We start from the raw sequence: 19,300 nt of genomic DNA on the forward strand, positions 1-19,300 counted from the left end.
CCAATGACATTTCCAAATGTAGATGACACGTAGGGATAATCCAACTCTGACGTTCTGGCTATTCTGAAATTATACACGAATATTGTCAAAGACCTTAGGGCGTTTTACCTGCTCCACTGACATGGCTCTGGTCTCTGAAGAGTGAGTTGCATCCACATAAAACCCAGCTCCGGATATGATATGGATGCCAGTCTCTTCCGCAAGCCACTTCAAAGTCTGCACATCTCGGCTGATCCCGGTGGTTGTGTTCTCCACCAAGCCTCCTCCGCCTTTGGCTTTAAAATACAACAATTCTTCCTTTATGGCTTCTGTCTCCTGATTCAATTGAAGATTCTCTTTATGGGAATAAGGGTTTTTCTGAATCCAAAATAAATTTTTCATCATAATAGGTTCCTTAGAGGTAGCTTCATGAGAGGGAGGAGGTGGGTAGTAAGAGCAGTCAAAGGTCATTGTCAAATGTTCATGGGTCAGAGTGCGGCCCAGTTCACTTGGCTCCACAAGGCCCAGGACGGTTTGGACTTTCCCACTTAAGGAAGACATTTCTGACGTCACCGGGAGACCTAAAAAGAGTGCTTTCTGGAAAAAAGAAAACTATATCAGAAAATTTAACACGCACATAAATTCTGTCCATAGGGGATGTGAGGCTGTGAACGTAGACTCGTGTAAGAAAGAGAATCAATGAAACTAGAGATACGATCTCTCTTATAATCCTGCCAAAGTCAGAGTCTGTCCCTTGTAAATTGCTTAAGTTCACTGCAGCTCTAAGCGACATGCATGGTGTTAAATGTCCCTCAACCACTTCCACTGGGACTCCGCTGCCTGATTTAATCCCAAACTCATCTCCTAGAAATATTTCTTGATATCCAGTTCACATTTTTTTTCTGCTTAATATTATCTCATTAGTCATAGCTATACTTCCTTGGATAATTTAACAATAATCTCCATGGAAAAAAACTCTTCATAATCAATAACATATCAAAACCAGCCATGTATCAGAACTGTTTCATTTGTCATTTTTCAGCCAAATTAAATACGCTGTGGCTACGGATCATTCCACTACTCATTCACTGTCCAACTGGACAAACTTCTGTGGAAGGTCCACCATGTGCCAGAAATGGAGCTATAAAGAGGCAGAAGACAAAATCTCTGACCTTGAGGATTTCACAGATTATTTCCCAAAAAATAACTGGGGAGAGCACACCTAGGCTTACTAATGAAAAAACAAAAACAGAAACAAACAAACCTCTCTACTCTAGATGTTTTATTTTGTCGATGGCACACAGTCAGAAATACACTTTAAAAATACGCAAAAGCAGGCTGACTCGTGGCATAGTGGTTAAGTTCAGCACTCCACTTCGGCAGCCCGAGTTTTCGGGTTCAGATCCCAGGCATGGACCTACACCACTCGTCAGCCATCCTGAAGTGGTGACCCACATACAAAGCAGAGGAGGATTGGCACGGATGTTAGCTCAAGGCTGATCTTCCTCACCAAAAAAAAAAAAGTATATGCAAAAGCAAAAGTTCTTAGCCATAATGGAAGTGACTAGGATTTATTGAAACTGAAATCTGCTGTCTCTAAAAAGAGGAAATATCTCTCTGTTTAGCTGTTCACTTTCATTTGGAACACAAATCAAGTATTCACCAAGTTTCTATCACTGATGGCAAGAACCCCAATTCTAGTGCTTCCATTTGAAAGTACATTTCCTAAATGAAGGGATGTCACTTGCAAAGTAAAGGCACTACTGGAAGAGGCAAACACAAGCATGTGAGCAAAACCGTGGTCAGAAAGGGTGTTCCCCACAGAGCACTAGCCAGACACACTCCGAGGACGGTGAAAAAAATGGACTGGGAAGTGAGTAAAAGAGAGTGTCTTTTGAAGCTCTCAAATTGTCCCTTTAAAAGACATTCTGAAATCATTTTTCCCCACATCCCTTTGAAGGCCCTCTCTGACTTTCTGAGCATCAATTTTCTCATCTGCACATTAAAATAATAATGCATGTTTCATAGGCTGTCATAAGAATTAAACTAAATTTGAGACCACAGGTAAAAAGACTTGTAAATGTGTTTGGCACATAGCTCATGTTCAAAAAATAGTAGCTTTACTATGCTAGTTCTGGGAACTATGATGTATTTCCTAAGTAATTTCTTTGCAGAGGAAGTGGTTGATTAGGGAGGAGATCATGAGAGGGAGCAGTGGGTATAGGACAAACTCATAATGGGTCTAGTGCATACATAAAACAAGGTGAAAACCGATCAGCATCAGAGAAAAGGGAGTACTGAGCTATAGGCTAATTTACATCAAGCCACTGTAATTATCTGGAACTCAGGTATTTGATATATACAGTCGGCCCTCCATATCCAGGGGTTTCGCATCTGTGGATTCAACCAACTGCAGATCGAAAGGCTCACAGGGGTTGCATCTGTACTGAATGTATACAGACTTTTTTCTTGTCATTATTCCCTAAACAATACAGTATAACAACTATTTACACAACATTTACATCGGATTAGGCATTATAAGTAATCTAAAGATGACTTAGAGTATATAGGAGGATGTGCATAGGTTATATGCAAATACTATCCATTTTATATGAGGGATTTGAACATCTGCGGATTTTGGTATCTCTGGCAGTCCTGGAACCAATCCCCCGCAGATACTGAGGGATGACTGTACTGGCCCACAATGCAATGCATAAAAGATTGACTTAGACTGTTTGACAAAGAACTTGAGCACTTATGGCTAGCATGGCCTCTCATTTTTTTTTTTTTTGATAGTGCTCTTCTGCAAGCCACACTTCCAACATCTAAATAATTCACATGGCGGCCATGACGAAAGAAGATGGCATCTGTTTAGAGAATCACTGTGTAGCTGCCAGTCACTACACAGGGCATTATTTTTCATTGATGATGTTGAAGAACTCACTGTTCCATGCCTTATTCCTTGTGACTGAAAGCAAGGAATATGTAGCTGGTTCCTTCAGTTGATGAAATTAGAGTACCATTAATAATAGATTCAATCTTCCATATGGGTTCATTTGCTCTTTCCTTCCTCTGGCTGATGGTCCTACTGAGGTGATTCTAGAGAGTCACTGGGGGGCCAGAAACTTGGATAAATTGATCAAGCACTATCACTTATACCAGAAAAGTACCAAACTGCATATTTAATTGATACAGATTTGAAAGATCAATGTTGGTAAGTTTCAAGCTCTCAAGCTGTGAGTCTTCGTGAAAAAAAAATCACTTAAGAAATGTCATCTCTTCTGGGAAATTCCTCTTAACGCTCTCAGGCAGAACTAGTTGGTGTTTCCTATGATCATACACAATGTCACCCATACTTAAAGGATAAGAAAAGATTAAAGAACAAACTGCAGCCAACACTGCTCTAAGCTGGAATGTGTCTTTTAGTGGGATAAAATATGTGTGTGGAATTCACGGTTCCTGCACAGCGAAGGAATCCCTTTTCGGTCTACACTCAGCCTGGAAGTTGTTCTCTTCTCAGTATAGAGGTGAAGGGCTATTAACGACCTTCCACCATAGAGATGAGAGTTCACAGAACAAGGAGGAAAGTCACAGAGAGTGAGAGGTTCAGTGCACAACCGTGCAGACAGGAGTAACCCCCAACACAGAAGGCAGGCTTAAGGCATTTTGCAGAGCATCCACAGGAAGCTTCCGCGTTGCACATACCCGCACAGAAGGTAGTGGGAGAAGAGATAGCCGGAGCTATAAACACATTTGCGAAAAGCTTTGTTGTACTTCAGATGTGAAATCTGAGCAGTTGAGAGACTGAGGGTAGTCTGCAGTTACTATTACAGCCTGGTCAGAGGAAACGATCCTTCTCATTTCAACGGATATAGAATCAAAATTAAGACATTGAACTTTAAAGGGAAAAAACGACAAAAGAAGAGAATCAGAGAACAATACTACAGCACTGAGCTGGAAACCAGAGACAATATGTAAGATTTGTCTTTTTTGAAAATAGACGCATAAATTAACTTTTTTCAAATATATAGCAAATTTGCTGAATTATTGGTGATTTGGTGGTGGGTGGGCATTCTAGGGGCAATTCTAGTTTAGTTTGACTGAGATTTTTGCCACAGCTATTTCATCCTGCCCATTATAGTTAAGATTTTTCTGTCCACCTAAGTTGAATATCCATTTCAGTTACACTTCACATTTCAGAGGGTAGGACTTCTAGAACTCTGAATATTTGACATTTGAATGAGTGGAATTTCTCTTAAATGCAATGCTCCCTATTTCATAGACATATGCCCTTTTCCTGCCCTGCCTCTGCTGCACCTGCTCTTAGATCTGGTTGAAGGTACTCAATTTACAATTTTAGAAGCAATGGTCAAATTGGCAAGTTGATGTTTGGTGAACTGATTTTCAGTTCACTTCTCCAGCAACTGTGTAAATTCTAATCCCTATAATAAATCCCTGGTTCCGTTTCACTTATAGCTGTTTTCTTTCCCTGATCAAACCCTGATAAAAAGTAGGAAGGCATTTCACAGTTTTATGCAGGAGATATGAACTGAATAACCTGGCAGCCATGTGGAGTATGGATAGGAGGGGGCCAGTGAGCCTGCAAAGAGAACAGCAGGGTGTTGAGAGAATCTGGAAAAAATCAGATGGTGGCCTGGTCTGAGGTGACACCAGTGAGATGGTGAGAAAGCAGAAACATAGAGGTAGAGCAGATGAACGTTTCTAATGGGACTTGCTGGTGCTATAAAAGTATCCCCCAAATAAATGGGCTCCTGAGAAGAAAGTGCTGTCTGGGGAAAATGAGTGGGCACTCCCATTTTTTATGGCTTATATCACAGAGCGGCCGTACTCTATAAACACTGCACTTAAAAGCTGACATTTGATTTGTGACCAAAATAGTTTAAAAACCACACAATATTTTTTAAAGCTTGTTTCAATACCTCCATCATGTGCAGGTTCAAACCTGTGACGTGTCTTAAATAGCATCGGTCTGGTGGCTGAACAGTGGTGACACACGATTTCCTCCTAGCACACATCACCGCACGTCCACTTCCCCAGATATTTACGGTTAAATGGCTCTACTGCATGGAGATTTAGAACTTTTCATATTAAACACTGTCAAAAAATCAATAACCACGCCTGAATAAAGAGAAAGAAATCCGACCACTTGACTACAGAGAGCAATAATGGGACCCAGCAAGTTCTTCAAACTGTGACGTAAATAAAACAAAACCACTCTGAGATATAAATGAGCAGCTTCTATCTTGCATTCAGAGGAAAATGATAAATTTCATTTCCAAGTTTTTTTTTTTTTTCTATTTGACTAAGGAAGCAAGAGGGACAATCTGGGGATATTTCCAAATTCCAAGAACAAATATGAAGATGGTGGCAGAGATGTACCCAGGAAGTGACACTCCTGGAAAAAGGCATTCAGACAGGGCTGCCTGGGAAAGGTCCCCTCCTCTGGGTCAGCTCAGGCCTTCCCTGTCCTGCCCTCCTAGAAGTGAACAGTTCATCTAAACTGAGAGGTCACTTCAGTCAAGTGCTTGTTAAAGTCAGACATCACATTGGGCCACTCAACTGAAGGGAGCCGGCTTGGGGCTTAACTGACTCTTCAGTCCAACACGTGCTAACTGGTCAGTCTTCAAGTCACACACACTACAACTTTGGTCAATAGTACTACTGGCTTCTGGAATTTGTTACCTGTTTAGTCAACAAACTGAAAATATTTTCTCCTTAATAGAAGAAAGGAAGAGAGGGAGAGGTAAGGGAGGGAGAGAGGAGGGGACGAGGAAAAACCCAGTATCTCTACTCAGGTCAAAGTGCAACATCATTACTCACTGCTTATAGTAACATCCAGAGTTGGGACAAATGTAACGTTGTTGAAACGCTACCTGTAGAACTGACCTGTATGGTTTTCTTCCTTTGAAAACCAGATCTAGCTCATCTCAGCCCTTCTCATTCTCAGGGGAAGGTTCCACACTCAGTGCTATGAGATGTTTGATGTAAAATTTTTGATTTACTACTAGCATATAGGCCTGGAAGTGAAACATATACCACGTGGCTGGATACAGCAGTTTAACTTATGTTTCTTCATAAAGATCTCTCCAAGTTGAAGTTAGTTCTCGGCTTTTTATAGAAGGAATTTTCTCTTCCATGGATTCCTAGCAACAGGTTGTCTTCCAGAAACAATATTTTGAGCAAACTGCACAGTGGGTCCTTAACTGTGTTTAGTCATTACAGAGCTTAAGATCTGTGCTACTTTTGATTCCTGGCAAATCACATATTGATTTTATTTATTTATTTTTTTGCTGAGGAAGATTGGCCCTGGGCTAACATCTGTGCCCATCTTCCTCTGTTTTGTATGTGGGACGCCGCCACAGCGTGGCTTGATGAGCGGCGTGTGGGTCCATGCCCAGGATCTGAACCTGTGAACCCGGGCTGCTGAAGCAGAGTGCATGAGCTTAACCACTACACCACTGGGCCAGCCCCACAAATTGATATTTTAAACATATAAAATATCTATATTCCTCACACAATTTCATTTGGAAGGCTATTCTCGAGGTGACTTGTTTAGTTGGAAGAACAGTAGGTTCAGAGTCCAGAGCTCTTGGCTCTTCCACTGAACAGCTGTGTGACTTTGGGCAAGTAACTTAACCACTCTGAGCCTGTTTGCTCCTCTGTGAAATGAGGGGTTGGACCAGATGACTTCCTGATGACGTCCATGGTTCCATGATAACTTGAACTTGGAATGGATATTATTGACTTTCTGTAGATCATTAACTATACATGAAGGCAGTACTCTAAGAACAGTTTTTAAAATGTCTATTTTATATACATGTACATACATGCATACATATACATGTAACGAGAGAGAGAATGAATGAATTTCATTCATCAACTATCAATTTCATTAATGAACTACCAATGAAGGCTGTACCTTAAGAATGGATTTTAAAATGTATATTTTATATACCTGTGAATACATCCATACACATACATGGAGAGAGAGACAGAACGAATGAATTTCAGTTGCAGATCCTTCTAAGTATAAAAGAGAACTCTAGGAGGGATGGGTGGTTTGAAAGAACCCTGAATTTGGAGTCCTGGCTCCAGCGTTTCCTAGGTGTGTGATTGTGGAAAATTTAAAAGCTTACGATGAGTTCACTGTCTCACTTGAAACCTGGAATCATATCTGCCTGACCTACTGCACAAGATTTGAAATTAAAAGCAAATAAGATGATACCTAAAAGCACCACCTAAATTATAAGACCCATATATTTGTTTGGAATTATTATGCTAAATTTTGAATGACTTTCCAAATATTTGCTTGGTATCCTCAAGCAAATGAACCTAGACTTGTTCTTTAAAAAAACTAATGACAAGGTTCAGCACTGAAGTTTATGAATCAAACTGAGGCTCTAATTTGCTTATAAATGAATTCCTTTACTGGAGGCCTGTGATTGTTAAAAGCAGATTGACTGTTGCAATTGACATCACAACTCATTAGGCTTTTGGAAATGACACGCTGAAGTGATTACAGCGAGAGGAGGTCCTCATTATCCGTGAGTAACTGGTCCTGGAAATGCCGTTTTAAATGAATTCGCTTAATACAGCCTGTTAGCTGGCCTCCATAGGTGGCTTTCAGTGATCCGTGCCTTCCAACATTCACATCCTTGGGCAGCCCCCGTCCATGCCGAACCTAAGCTGGCTTGTGATTCGCTTTAGCCAATAGAATGTGGCAGAAGTGACGCTATGCCAGCTTGGGACCCAAATCTTTAGAAGGAGCGTCTGCTTCTGTGCTGTGGGGAACCTTGAGCTGTAATGTAAGAAGTCTGGCTGTCTTCCCCACGTGGAGGAGGAGAGGCCCTAAGACTACATGGAGACAGAGAGAAGCCCCTGCTCACACCAGGGTCCCCACTGAGCTCAGCCTTGTGGCTGTCCCTATGAAGGTACCAGGTAAGTGAGTGAGTCATCTTGAAGATTCTAACCCAGCCAAGATCCCACAAGACTACAGGCCCAGCTGCAGCCAATCCAGCAGAGTCTGGCCAACCCACAGAATGATGGGAGATAACAAAATGATAGTTTGAAACCTATGTTTTGGGGGTGGTTTGTTACACAGCAATAATAACCAAAATATACAGAGACCAACATTGACTAAGAAGTCATATTTAAAGGACTTGATTAATATTTCAAATTAGAAAAATAAAATAAATGTTATTTAAAAAGTCATAATTATAAATATGTCCTAATTCTTAGAATGAAGAATTAATTGAATGGTGGATCTGGGGGGCAGGGGGTATAATTTTTATGACAAAATTATGTGATATGACATCCTTTACTTGACTTTTGCACCCCAGTGATGAAAAATTTTATTATTATTTATTATTTTTGCAAAAATATTTCTGAAGACTTTATTGTTTTTACTGAGGTCCTCTATTAACCAGTTATTGCAACTCATTCTCTCTCTTTTATTTTTTTTGCTGGGAAAGATTCGCCCTGAGCTAACATCTGTTGCCAATCTTCCTCTCTGTTTTTTTTCCCCCTCCCCAAGGCCCCAGTACATAGTTGTATATTCTAGTTGTAAGTCCTTCTAGTTCTATGTGAGCCACTGCCACAGCGTGGCTACTGACAGACAGGTGGTGTAAGTCTGCACCTGGGAACCGAACCCAGGCTGAAGTGGAGCGCACCGAACTTGAACCATTAGGCCATCAGGGCTGGCTTACAACTCAGTCTCTTTGGAAGCATTTATCCTGACCTAATCCATCCCAATTTCTCCTCTTGGACTATTACTCTGTCACATCCTCATTTGGTGTTGTATATAGTTTAGCATTTCTCCAATATCACTTTCATCAACTTCATGACTTACTGCATCTTTTTTTTTTTAAGTTTTCACTTTTACTTTGCAATCTACTTGTATCATATTACTTGATATTTATGAATATTTACAGCAATCAGCCAGAGATGAAGAAAGTGATGCTAAGATGCTAGGCAGGAACAGAAATTAGTATGAAGGAAATAGGAATGCTTAAATGAGAATTAATATTTGAATGGTCAACCCATAGACTTGGTTTATCTAAGTCACCTATTAACTGGGGGAGGGACACTCATAATGAATATATCATATAATGAGATTCAAGAGATTATCTCAGCACATGTCACATTGTACTGAACTAATCTATTCAGGGATTTGTCTTCATTTGACTACGTGCTCTGTGCCTGTGTGCATGTTGGAGGGAAATGGGGGTGTCTCTCTTTTATCCTCTAAACTTATATAGTATCTACTATTTGGTTTGCATTTGTGAAAATGAACTGAACTGAGTAGAGAGAAAGAAAGTAATTAGTTTGTGCCTTAATTAAAGAATGAGAGAGTGGAAAGTTTTGTTCTAAAATGAATAAAATCAAATTTACTATTACTTTAAAATTCAAATATGATTAAAAATTTCCTTTTCTTTTTTTTTGGTTGAAGTTTGAAAGTGGAACTGGCACATAATATACAGAACCAGACTCCAAATCCCATTGGATTAAAATATCCCACAAATAATTACTTTTTTTTATATACAAACAAATGTGGCAGTCTAGTTTAAATTACTCCTTCTCAAGACACAAAGAAATGGAAAGATATTCCGTGCTCTTGGATTGGAAGAATTAACATAGTTAAGATGTCCATACTTCCTAAAGCCATCTATAGATTCAATGCAATCCCTATCAAAGTTCCAACATTTTTCACAGAAATAGAACAAAGAATCCTAAAATTTATATGGAACAACAAAAGACCCCGAATAGCTAAAGGAATCCTGAGAAAAAAGAACAAAGCTGGAGGTATCACACTCCCTGATTTCAAAATATACTACAAAGCTATAGTAACCAAAACAGCATGGTACTGGCACAAAAACAGACACACAGATCAATGGAATAGAATCCAAAGCCCAGAAATAAACCCACACATCTATGGACAGCTAATCTTTGACAAAGGAGCCAAGAACATACAATGGGGAAAAGAAAGTCTCTTCAACAAATGGTGTTGGGAAAACTGGATAGCCACATGCAAAATATGAAAGTAGACCCTTACCTTACACCATACACAAAAATTAACTCCAAATGGATTAAAGACTTCAATGTAAGACCTGAAACTGTGAAACTTCAAGAAGAAAACATAGGCAGTACGCTCTTTGACATCGGTCTTAGCCACATCTTTTCAAACACCGTGTCTGACCGGGCAAGAGAAACAATAGAAAAAATAAACAAATGGGACTACATCAAACTAAAAAGCTTCCGCACAGCAAAGGAAACCATCAACAAAACGAAAAGACAACCTAACAATTGGGAGAAGATATTTGCAAGCCATACATCTGATAAGGGCTTAATCTCCAAAATATACAAAGAACTGATGCATCTCAACAACAAAAAAACTACCAACCCAATTAAAAAATGGGCAAAAGACCTGAACAGACATTTCTCCAAAGAAGATATACAGATGGTCAACAGACACATGAAAAGATGTTCAAAATCACTAACTATCAGGGAAATGCAAATCAAAACTACAATGAGATATCACCTCACGCCTGTCAGAATGGCTATAATTAACAAGACAGGAAACAACATGTGTTGGAGAGGTTGTGGAGAGAAGGGAACTCTCATACACTGCTGGTGGGAGTGCAAACTGGTGCAGCCACTATGGAAAACAGTATGGAGATTCCTCAAAAAATCAAGGATAGAACTACCATATGATCCAGCTGTTCCACTGCTGGGTATTTATCCAAAGAACTTGAAAACACCAATGCATAAAGATACATGCACCCCTGTGTTCATTGCAGCGTTATTCACAATAGCCAAGACTTGGAAGCAACCTAAGTGCCCATCAAGGGACGAATGGATAAAGAAGATGTGGTATATATAAACAACGGAATACTACTCAGCCATAAGAAACGATGAAATCCAGCCATTTGTGACAACATGAATGGACATTGAGGGTATAATGCAAAGTGAAATAAGTCAGAGGGAGAAGGTCAAATACTGCATGATTTCCTTCATTAAGTAGTAGATAATAACAACAATAAACAAACACATAGGGACAGAGATTGGATTGGTGGTTACCAGAGGGGAAGGGGGGAGGGAGGAGGGTGAAAGGCATAATTCGGTACATGTGTGTGGTGATGGGTTGTAACTAGTATTTTGGTGGTGAACATGATGTAATCTATGCAGAAATAGAAGTATAATGATGTACACCTGAAATTTTTACAATGTTATAAACCAATGTTACTGCAATAAACAAAAAATTAAAAAATAATAATAATAAATAAATTACTCCTTCTCAGTGATAAATGAAGAGAGCAGTGGCTACATACATAAAATCCTCATGCCTACAAACTAAACCTAAAGCATGATGTATTTCTTGAACATAATTTTCAGAGGATACAACATAATAAGAAGCTGTCCAAATTTCAAATAGCTGTCTAAATGTCCAAATATCAAATAACTGGGATATTTATTTGGAATTACTGCAGCCAGATAAGCCCCAAAACATGGTGGGGGGAAAGGGATGCTTGCTTTCAGTTTTGTGTGAACAGTGCTAAATAATAAAAACATTTAAAATGTATAACACATTTAAGGAACTTAACTTACACTCGCAACACTGGAAACGTCAAATAACCATTTGTAATTTCTCATGAATAGAAATCCAGCTTCACACTGCAGGAAAACAGCTTTCCATTTTAAATGGCAACTTGGTCCTAAAAGTTAGCAGAAGTGGTCACATTGTGGGGATGCAACAGAAACCATCATTTAGGAGACAGTTAAAACAAATCCGACCAAGGGTTCACTGACTGGTTGGAGAAACAGAAGCAAGATTATAGTGAGTGTGATAATACAACAGCCCTCCCACAGGCAAAAGCTGGAAAGGTGCACACATGCCCAATTTTTCTAAAAAGCGGTTTAGCAATATGTATCTGGAGTCTTAAAATATTACTTTGCTGTTGGGGATCTGTCTTAAGAAAATATTTCCATACATGTAAAAAATATTTATGCACAAAGATTTCATTGTGGCATTATTTATAGGATAGTGACCAAAATATCTCATAATATGGGAATGTTTACATACATGATGGAACATTATGCAAACATTCAAGTTATATTTTTAAAAAATATTTAATGACATAGGAAAATGTTCTTATAATGTGAAAAAAACAAACTATGAAACTGTATTGTAAGTATTATAAATGTATGGAGAGTGTATGTATCTACATATACGTAGAGCTTAACTAGAAATACTAAAATGTTATGTGTATCTTGGGGTGGTGGAAGGAGTAAAGATAGTTAATTTTTCTTTCATTACAATTTAATGTATTTTTCAGTGTTTTATGTTTATCTGTTTCATTTATAATCAGTAAAAGGGACTAAATGGGAAAAGATCAATCTTACCAGTGTAAATTATCTGATGCCTATATGAATGTCACATGTAAAATAACAGAATATAGATTTTGAATCCTCCAACTGAAACACACAGATAGGCAAAGATTTATGAACTCAAAGCTATTTCAAATTCTTCTTTATTATCACAGAGTTCCTAATTGCCAGTCATACCTGAGATTTGATATTGTTCGTGTGCAAATATTTCTGATCAAATTACATGCCTTTGCAGTGGCTATGGTTCACTCTGATTAAATTCAAGCTCTTTGACCAAGTCCTTCATGGACTCATCTCGACTCTAGTGGAGGTCCTGGAGCTCAGCAAGAATTTTGGAAAAGGTTCAGCAACCTGAGTAATTCTTATCACAGTCAAGCCACACAGGGACCAAGATCCCACTATTTAATACACCCCTTTGTGGGGCTAGGAGTGCAGATGGGGGGTTGTCAAGGAGACATTTCCTGGGAAAGTGTCAGAAATTATGACGCATGGGTCATCAATTATTTATAAGTGAAAAAGAGGGATCAAACAAAATAAATTTTAAGAAAAGATAAGCCATATAAGGACAGAACCATAAAAAGAATCTATTTTGTGGCCAGCCCTGTGGCCTAGTGGTTAAGTTCAGTACATTTCACTTCAGTGGCCCAGGTTCAGTTCCCGGGTGTGGACCTACACCACTTGTTGGCAGCCATGCTGTGGCGAAGACCCACAAACAAAATAGAGGAAGATTGGCACAGATGTTAGCTCAGAGGGAATCTTCCTCAACAACAACAACAACAAAAGAATATATTATTTTAAGGAGGGTTAACAGCCTTCTGCAGGTTAGCAGAAAAACAATAAGAAAGATGAAATAAACAGTTATCCATTCACTGGGTCCTCCTCCAATTTGTTCTCCATAGACTAGAGATCCTGATAAAACAGATTCGATCATGTCTCTCCAGCTTAAAATTCCCCTAGAAGTTTCCCATTTCCTTTAGGATTCAGTCCAGAATACTTGGCATAACCTATAAGGCACTGTATGATCTAGTTCCTGCCTGTTTCTCCAAACTCATTCCACACTCCACCCTTTCTCTCTGATCCCTCTCCTCCCTGGCCTTTCAGTTGCTCAAAAACGTGACACTGTTAACCTCAAGGTCTTCCTACAAACTTTAAAGTTTGTGTGTTTTCTCCTTGTCTGATTTTCTGACTAAATTCTCAACTTAGTTTCATTTCCTCACAAGCCTTCTCTATTTTCAAGCTTGTCTGGTCCTAAGGGCACCTTAGACCTGGTTCCCTAGATACATTCTCCACACCCCCTCCTGGTCACAAGGCACTTGGGCGACCTTCTCCCCAGAGCCCAATCTGCCTCTGCAGAAACCTCCACAAGTTAACCCTTTAGCATCTAGCTTCTCTATCCATTAAAAAAATAGTTATCATAGATTCGATAAATATTTATTGAGCATTCCGTAAGGGTAAGACCCTGTGCTGGACAGGTAGGGCCTATGGGAGATACTCAACATGTTGGCACCTGTCTCGAGGTCTTTGAATGTGTTTCTGCCTCTTTTTTCTGAGTTTCCAAATCCAACTCACTCCCACTCCACTTCCCCAACCCGTTTCTTACCCTGGTTAACTCATACCAGGCTTTCAGGATGGGGCTTTGGCATCATTTCTAATTAGAAGCTTTTCCTGACATTCTTCCTCCTTGCTCAAGCAATCTAGGTAAGATGCTGATTCCAGGTTCTCTCCTAGCACCTTGACACTCACTTCTTATGTTAAAGTCTCTCCCTCAGACTGTGAGCTCCTTGAGAGCAGAGTCCATGTCTGTCTGTCAGTCCTCAGCCCCCTGCAGTGCCTGGCACACAGTTAGTACTTAACATTTATATGCTGCCTTGTTTTAATCCAGCCTTATTCCATAAAGGATTTGAGGCCATTTGCACAAAAGACACATCAAGTAGCAAAAATGAATATCAACGTGGGAGCAAGGAATTATAAAAGGAAGTAGAATCAGAACCAGAAAAGAAAAACAGGTTAACGGTTGTTAGAAAAGGGCTAAAAAGAATTTCCTGGAATATTTATTTAATATATTTCTGACAATAGATAATTCTAAGATCATAGCATACCCCTTTTATGGCATATCACAATATTTCCCTGAGTCAAAACAGCTAAAAATTATTAAAAAGCGTGGAAAATATTTCCCCAAATCCATAGATTTTGATGCCATGTTTGTTTTTTCAACTTTCCTAAATCTTCACACTCCAAACTCTCAGAAGATAGTAAACATGCCATTTTAGCTTATTCTTCTGCACCCAAGACAATACTACCTAGGAATACATATGCTTTTTTTTCTTTTAACTTTCCTTCATTTAATAAGAGCGAGACTCTTGAGCATATAAAAACAACAGCAAGTGACTTTATCTTTAAGATTTCTTATCTGAATTGATAGAAGCCAATTATAAATCAGAAAACTAAAAATACTTAGTAAAATTAGTACAGGTGATTCATGGCTGTAGCCATTCCTTTACAAGGAGTAAAACTGGGTGACGGCTCTTAGGCTAATTTTCTAAATGTATGGACCATCTGCACTAATTTCTTTTTAAGGCAGTTTAATTTTAAAATAATCTTTCTTGAATCATAGAAAGGCTTCCAGTAGCATGGAAAACTATATATCTAAAAGGTCTTTCCCACCAAATCATCCCAAGTCCTTTATTTTGAAGACCACATAGTAGACTCATAGAAGTCTTTTTTTTTTTTTTTAATTTTTTGTTTATTGCAGTAACATTGGTTTATAACATTGTAAAAATTTCAGGTGTACATCATTGTACTTCTATTTCTGCATAGATTACATCATGTTCACCACCCAAATACTAATTACAACCCATCACCACACACATGTACCGAATTATCCCTTTCACTCTCCTCCCTCCCCCCTTCCCCTCTGGTAACAACCAATCCAATCTCTGTCTCTACGTGTTTGTTTATTGTTGTTATTATCGACTACTTAATGAAGGAAATCATACGGTATTTGACCTTCTCCCTCTGACTTATTTCACTTTGCATTATACCCTCAATATCCATCCATGTTGTCACAAATGGCTGGATTTCATCGTTTCTTATGGCTGAGTAGTATTCGAGACCTCTGGGACAACATCAAGTGCACTAACATCCGTGTTATAGGTGTCCCGGAAGGAGCAGAGCGAGACAAGGGGGCAGAGAATCTATTTCAAGAAATAATAGATGAAAACTTCCCTAACCTAAGGAAGGAAACAGACATCCAGGTACAGGAAGCACAGAGAGCCCCAAACAAGATAAACCCAAAGAGGCCCACACCAAGACACACCATAATCAAAATGTCCAGAATTAAAGATAAAGAGAGAATCATAGAAGTCTTGACTTGCGCTACCCTGCTTAGCTAATTTAGAGTTAACAAGAATCAGTGCCATGTATGTGCCTTTAGATCCCCAGGCCTAGCCTGTTTGGTGTAAAAAATGGTAGTCATGCAGACAAAGGTCTGAGAGCCACTGCAAGGAGAGCAAGAGGCTCTTCCAGCCTGATCCTAACCCTCCTTGTCCTGTTCTAGTGACTTCCAAAATGTGATCTGCTGCCTACCTGGACACCTGTATGAGAAATGCCACGCCATGGTTGATGAAAAGGAGTCATACGTATACTAGCTGTTGTTTTGATAACCACTGTAATTCCATTCCCACACACGGAGAAGTAGGTACCAACTCTGAGCTGTATTAGCTCTCTGGAAGAAACAGATGCTCACTAAGTGTCTGTTCAACCAATGAGCAGTTTTAGTTCTACCCGCCCTTCAATTCCCCACTGATGGAACGTAATTTCAGCCAAAAGCAATCTGATGTTCATTAGTATTGTGGCCTCTTTATAGGCTTGTGACCAGCCTTTTTCTTCTTGAAATACTAAGGAAAGCAGCTTTGATTTATAGGTTTGAGGGGAGAGCTTGGGTCTTAAATTCTCAGAGCATAGGAAGGCAACATCAAGGAGCCTGCTTTCCAGGCACCCACAAATTTTATCTGAGTTCGGTTCAATGTAGCAAATGTTTGCTGAGGACCTACTATGCCCTAAGGAGGATACTATGGGAAACAAAGATGAAAAAGGAACAACCTGTGGCCAGCCCGGTGGTGCAAGCGGTTAAGTACGTGCGCTCTGCTGCGGTGGCCTGGGGTTCGCAGGTTCGGATCCCGGGCATGCACCGACGATGCACCACTTGGCAAGCCATGCTGTGGCGGCGTCCCATATAAAGTGGAGGAAGATGGGCAGAGATGTCAGCCCAGGGCCAGTCTTCCTCAGCAAAAAGAGGAGGATTGACAGATGTTAGCTCAGGGCCGATCTTCCTCAGCAAAAAAAAAAAAAAAAAAAAAAGAAAGAAAAAGGAACAACCTTGCTGTAGGAAGCAGAAGAGGAAAAACACAGTGCCCGGCATGTGGTGAGCATTCAACGTGAGATTGATATTTTCTCTAGATTAGTGGGACACCTATGGTATAAAGCAGAGTGCAGTAAATGTTAGAAAAGAGGTACAAAGCAAGTGCTCTGGGGAGTATTGTCTGGACAATATTCACCAGTACTGGAGACACTGGGAAGGCTTCCTGGAGGAGGTGGCATTTAGCTGAAGCTGAAACATTAAGAGGATTTTTACAAAGAGGCATTCCGGTGACATAAGCAATAAAGGGTATGTTTGGGAATTTGTGAGCAATCTGTAGAGACTCATACACAGGTTGCACGGCAGGTCCATAGTGGAAAACACTGATGCATGGGCTGGCCCCAGAGGATAAGACCTGTGTTGGGATGGTAACTGAATGGGCAGTGTGAGCATAGGCTGAATGCTGGAGACAGGAGGCCAGGAGATGAGTTAGGAAACTAAAACAATTTTCATTGTTCCTTGGGAGCTTTAAGAGCAGGAATACATTTCAAGGGAGAGGAAGCCTCGATGAGCACTTTCTTTTTTTTCCTCTCTAATTTACAAAAGTGTTAGAATGATATCTGTGTAAAGTATTTTTCATAATCATAGTTTGAAAACAAAATTGGAAAGTCTTAATAGTTGACTAAAAACAGCATGACTTGAATACTTACTGACCTCCCGTGTGTGTTATTTACTGCTGGAAAACATTAAATCAAAATATTTAGAACAATTAGAAAGTTCCAGTAATTGAACTCTGAACTCTCCAACCCACAATGGCGACCACTATTAATATCACATTGTATGGATGTGTCTTCATAAAACTCTAACCGTCCTGAAGCCCTGGCTTTATATATTGTGGGGTCATTACTTTCAAGAGACTACGGAATATGGAAGGTATGATCTACACCGATAATGCTGTGCGTTTCTCTAAGGAGCTTAGGGCACTCCACACTTTAATTAAATCTCCTAATGTCCTTGTGAAATGGGCAAGGGACCAACAGAAAGTGAGTCACTGAAAAGTACCCAACTAGAAGACTGGACCATAGGACATACTTTGAAATGAAATCCACTTTTATTATTATTGTATCCATTTCACCAATGAGGAAATGGGATGATTACAGAGACAAGGATGATGAGCTATCTTCCATTTTCACTGGAGGCAGAGTACACTGCTGTAGGTTCTGAAAGCACCCACCCCCGGGGGGCCTTTAAAAATACTATATAAAAACCATGACCTCTGAGGTTTCTCCTTTGAGATTCAACCAACATTTACTAATGAACACCTAAAATGTGCACCAAAGAAAATATACATTGCCCTTTTCTTCCAAAAGAACACAGGACAAGAATCCCAATTTATCATGATGTATAATCTCTTATCTATGATTGGCTGGTTTATCAGAAGCTTGGCTGAGTTCTCTCACAGCCTCCTTCCCTATATTCCCCAAGCTCCCCTCAGCAACAGAGAGATGAGTGGGCACTGGTCTTCAGGAGGTCATATTGGAAGGAGAGCTGGTTACGGTAAAGACACGGTACAAATTGCAGGGGTAGAAAAAATGGAAAACGCCAGAAAACTGAACAAGTCTTGACTCTTGGTTCTACTCTTAGGATAGTGGTATAGATTCTAAAGTCAGACTCAAAAACGAACAGACATACAGTTATCATATATGATCTAGTTTATAAACCAACTCTCCTTCTTAGAAAGGAAATCAAAGAGCCCAAACCACTTTACCAGGCTATGGCCCCACTCTCTCAATCTAACCGCCTTCTGATGTCCCAGGAAATACAGTCATGGCTCCCGGGGAAACAGAGATCCCACTTTGGGGAAAAAAATGTCATAAAAAGGATAGATGTTGTGGTTTTAGGTAATAATTTTGTATCACTGAAGTCTGAAAAACATGGAGATACCGATAATGAAATCCTATGGCAATATTTGGTTGTAAGATGGTTATATTGATCCAGAATATGCTCAGAATTGTTTAGGTTATCATAAAAATGAAAACAGAATCAAAAATTTTGTAGAGAATGTGTGAATCCTTAAGTTTGAGAAAAACTGCTTTAGAGATAGCCTTTATAAATGGGTCTAGAAAAGAGGGCAAGATAAATTTTGCTTGGTCCTAAGAGAGTGTGGCACCAGACACAGAAATCTCTTTTTGGGGAAGACTAGTATTGGACGTACTAAAAATAAAGTAACAAACAGCTTGTTTTTCCTCCTGAAAACTGATTTACTACAATGGGATCAAGGGCAAATCTGTAATAACTACATGTGTCACAGAGCAATAATCACTCTTTCCCAATCTTTGAGATGGCAGAAAAAATGTTCTAATGGAATTCTAAATTCTCCAGATAAAAAGCCTCACAAAATTAGGAAAATTCCCTACAGCCAAATAACAAATTTTTAATTAACTAATCCCTTATCACATATATGCATTTAAATATAAAGGGAATATAATTGTTTATTTATTCTCCTCGTAAAAATAAGGTGCCCTACAAGATTTAGAAAGGTTGTCAAGCACTATATTT

At 39.4% G+C, this 19,300-nt stretch overlaps 1 protein-coding gene across 2 annotated transcripts in view; it reads right to left on the minus strand.

Moving 5' to 3' along the window:
- Nucleotides 1–19,300, minus strand: part of PTER (phosphotriesterase related) — a 62,560-nt gene that overhangs the window by 27,339 nt on the left and 15,921 nt on the right. Inside the window, exons 1-2 of one of the 2 annotated variants that reach the window (XM_087420788.1) lie at nt 11,605–11,696; nt 109–576 (exon numbers count right to left, since the gene is read on the minus strand). In XM_087420788.1, coding sequence (XP_087276914.1) covers nt 109–576; nt 11,605–11,649 — 513 coding nt within the window. In that variant the 5' untranslated portion in view covers nt 11,650–11,696. Of the gene's footprint in view, nt 1–108; nt 577–11,604; nt 11,697–19,300 lie in introns of those variants that run through there. The other variant, XM_004425335.3, reaches the window with a different exon arrangement.

Source organism: Ceratotherium simum, chromosome 32 (assembly GCF_057802395.1).
Source record: "Ceratotherium simum simum isolate JZ-2026a chromosome 32, ASM5780239v1, whole genome shotgun sequence".
In the NCBI taxonomy this organism is placed as follows: domain Eukaryota; kingdom Metazoa; phylum Chordata; class Mammalia; order Perissodactyla; family Rhinocerotidae; genus Ceratotherium; species Ceratotherium simum.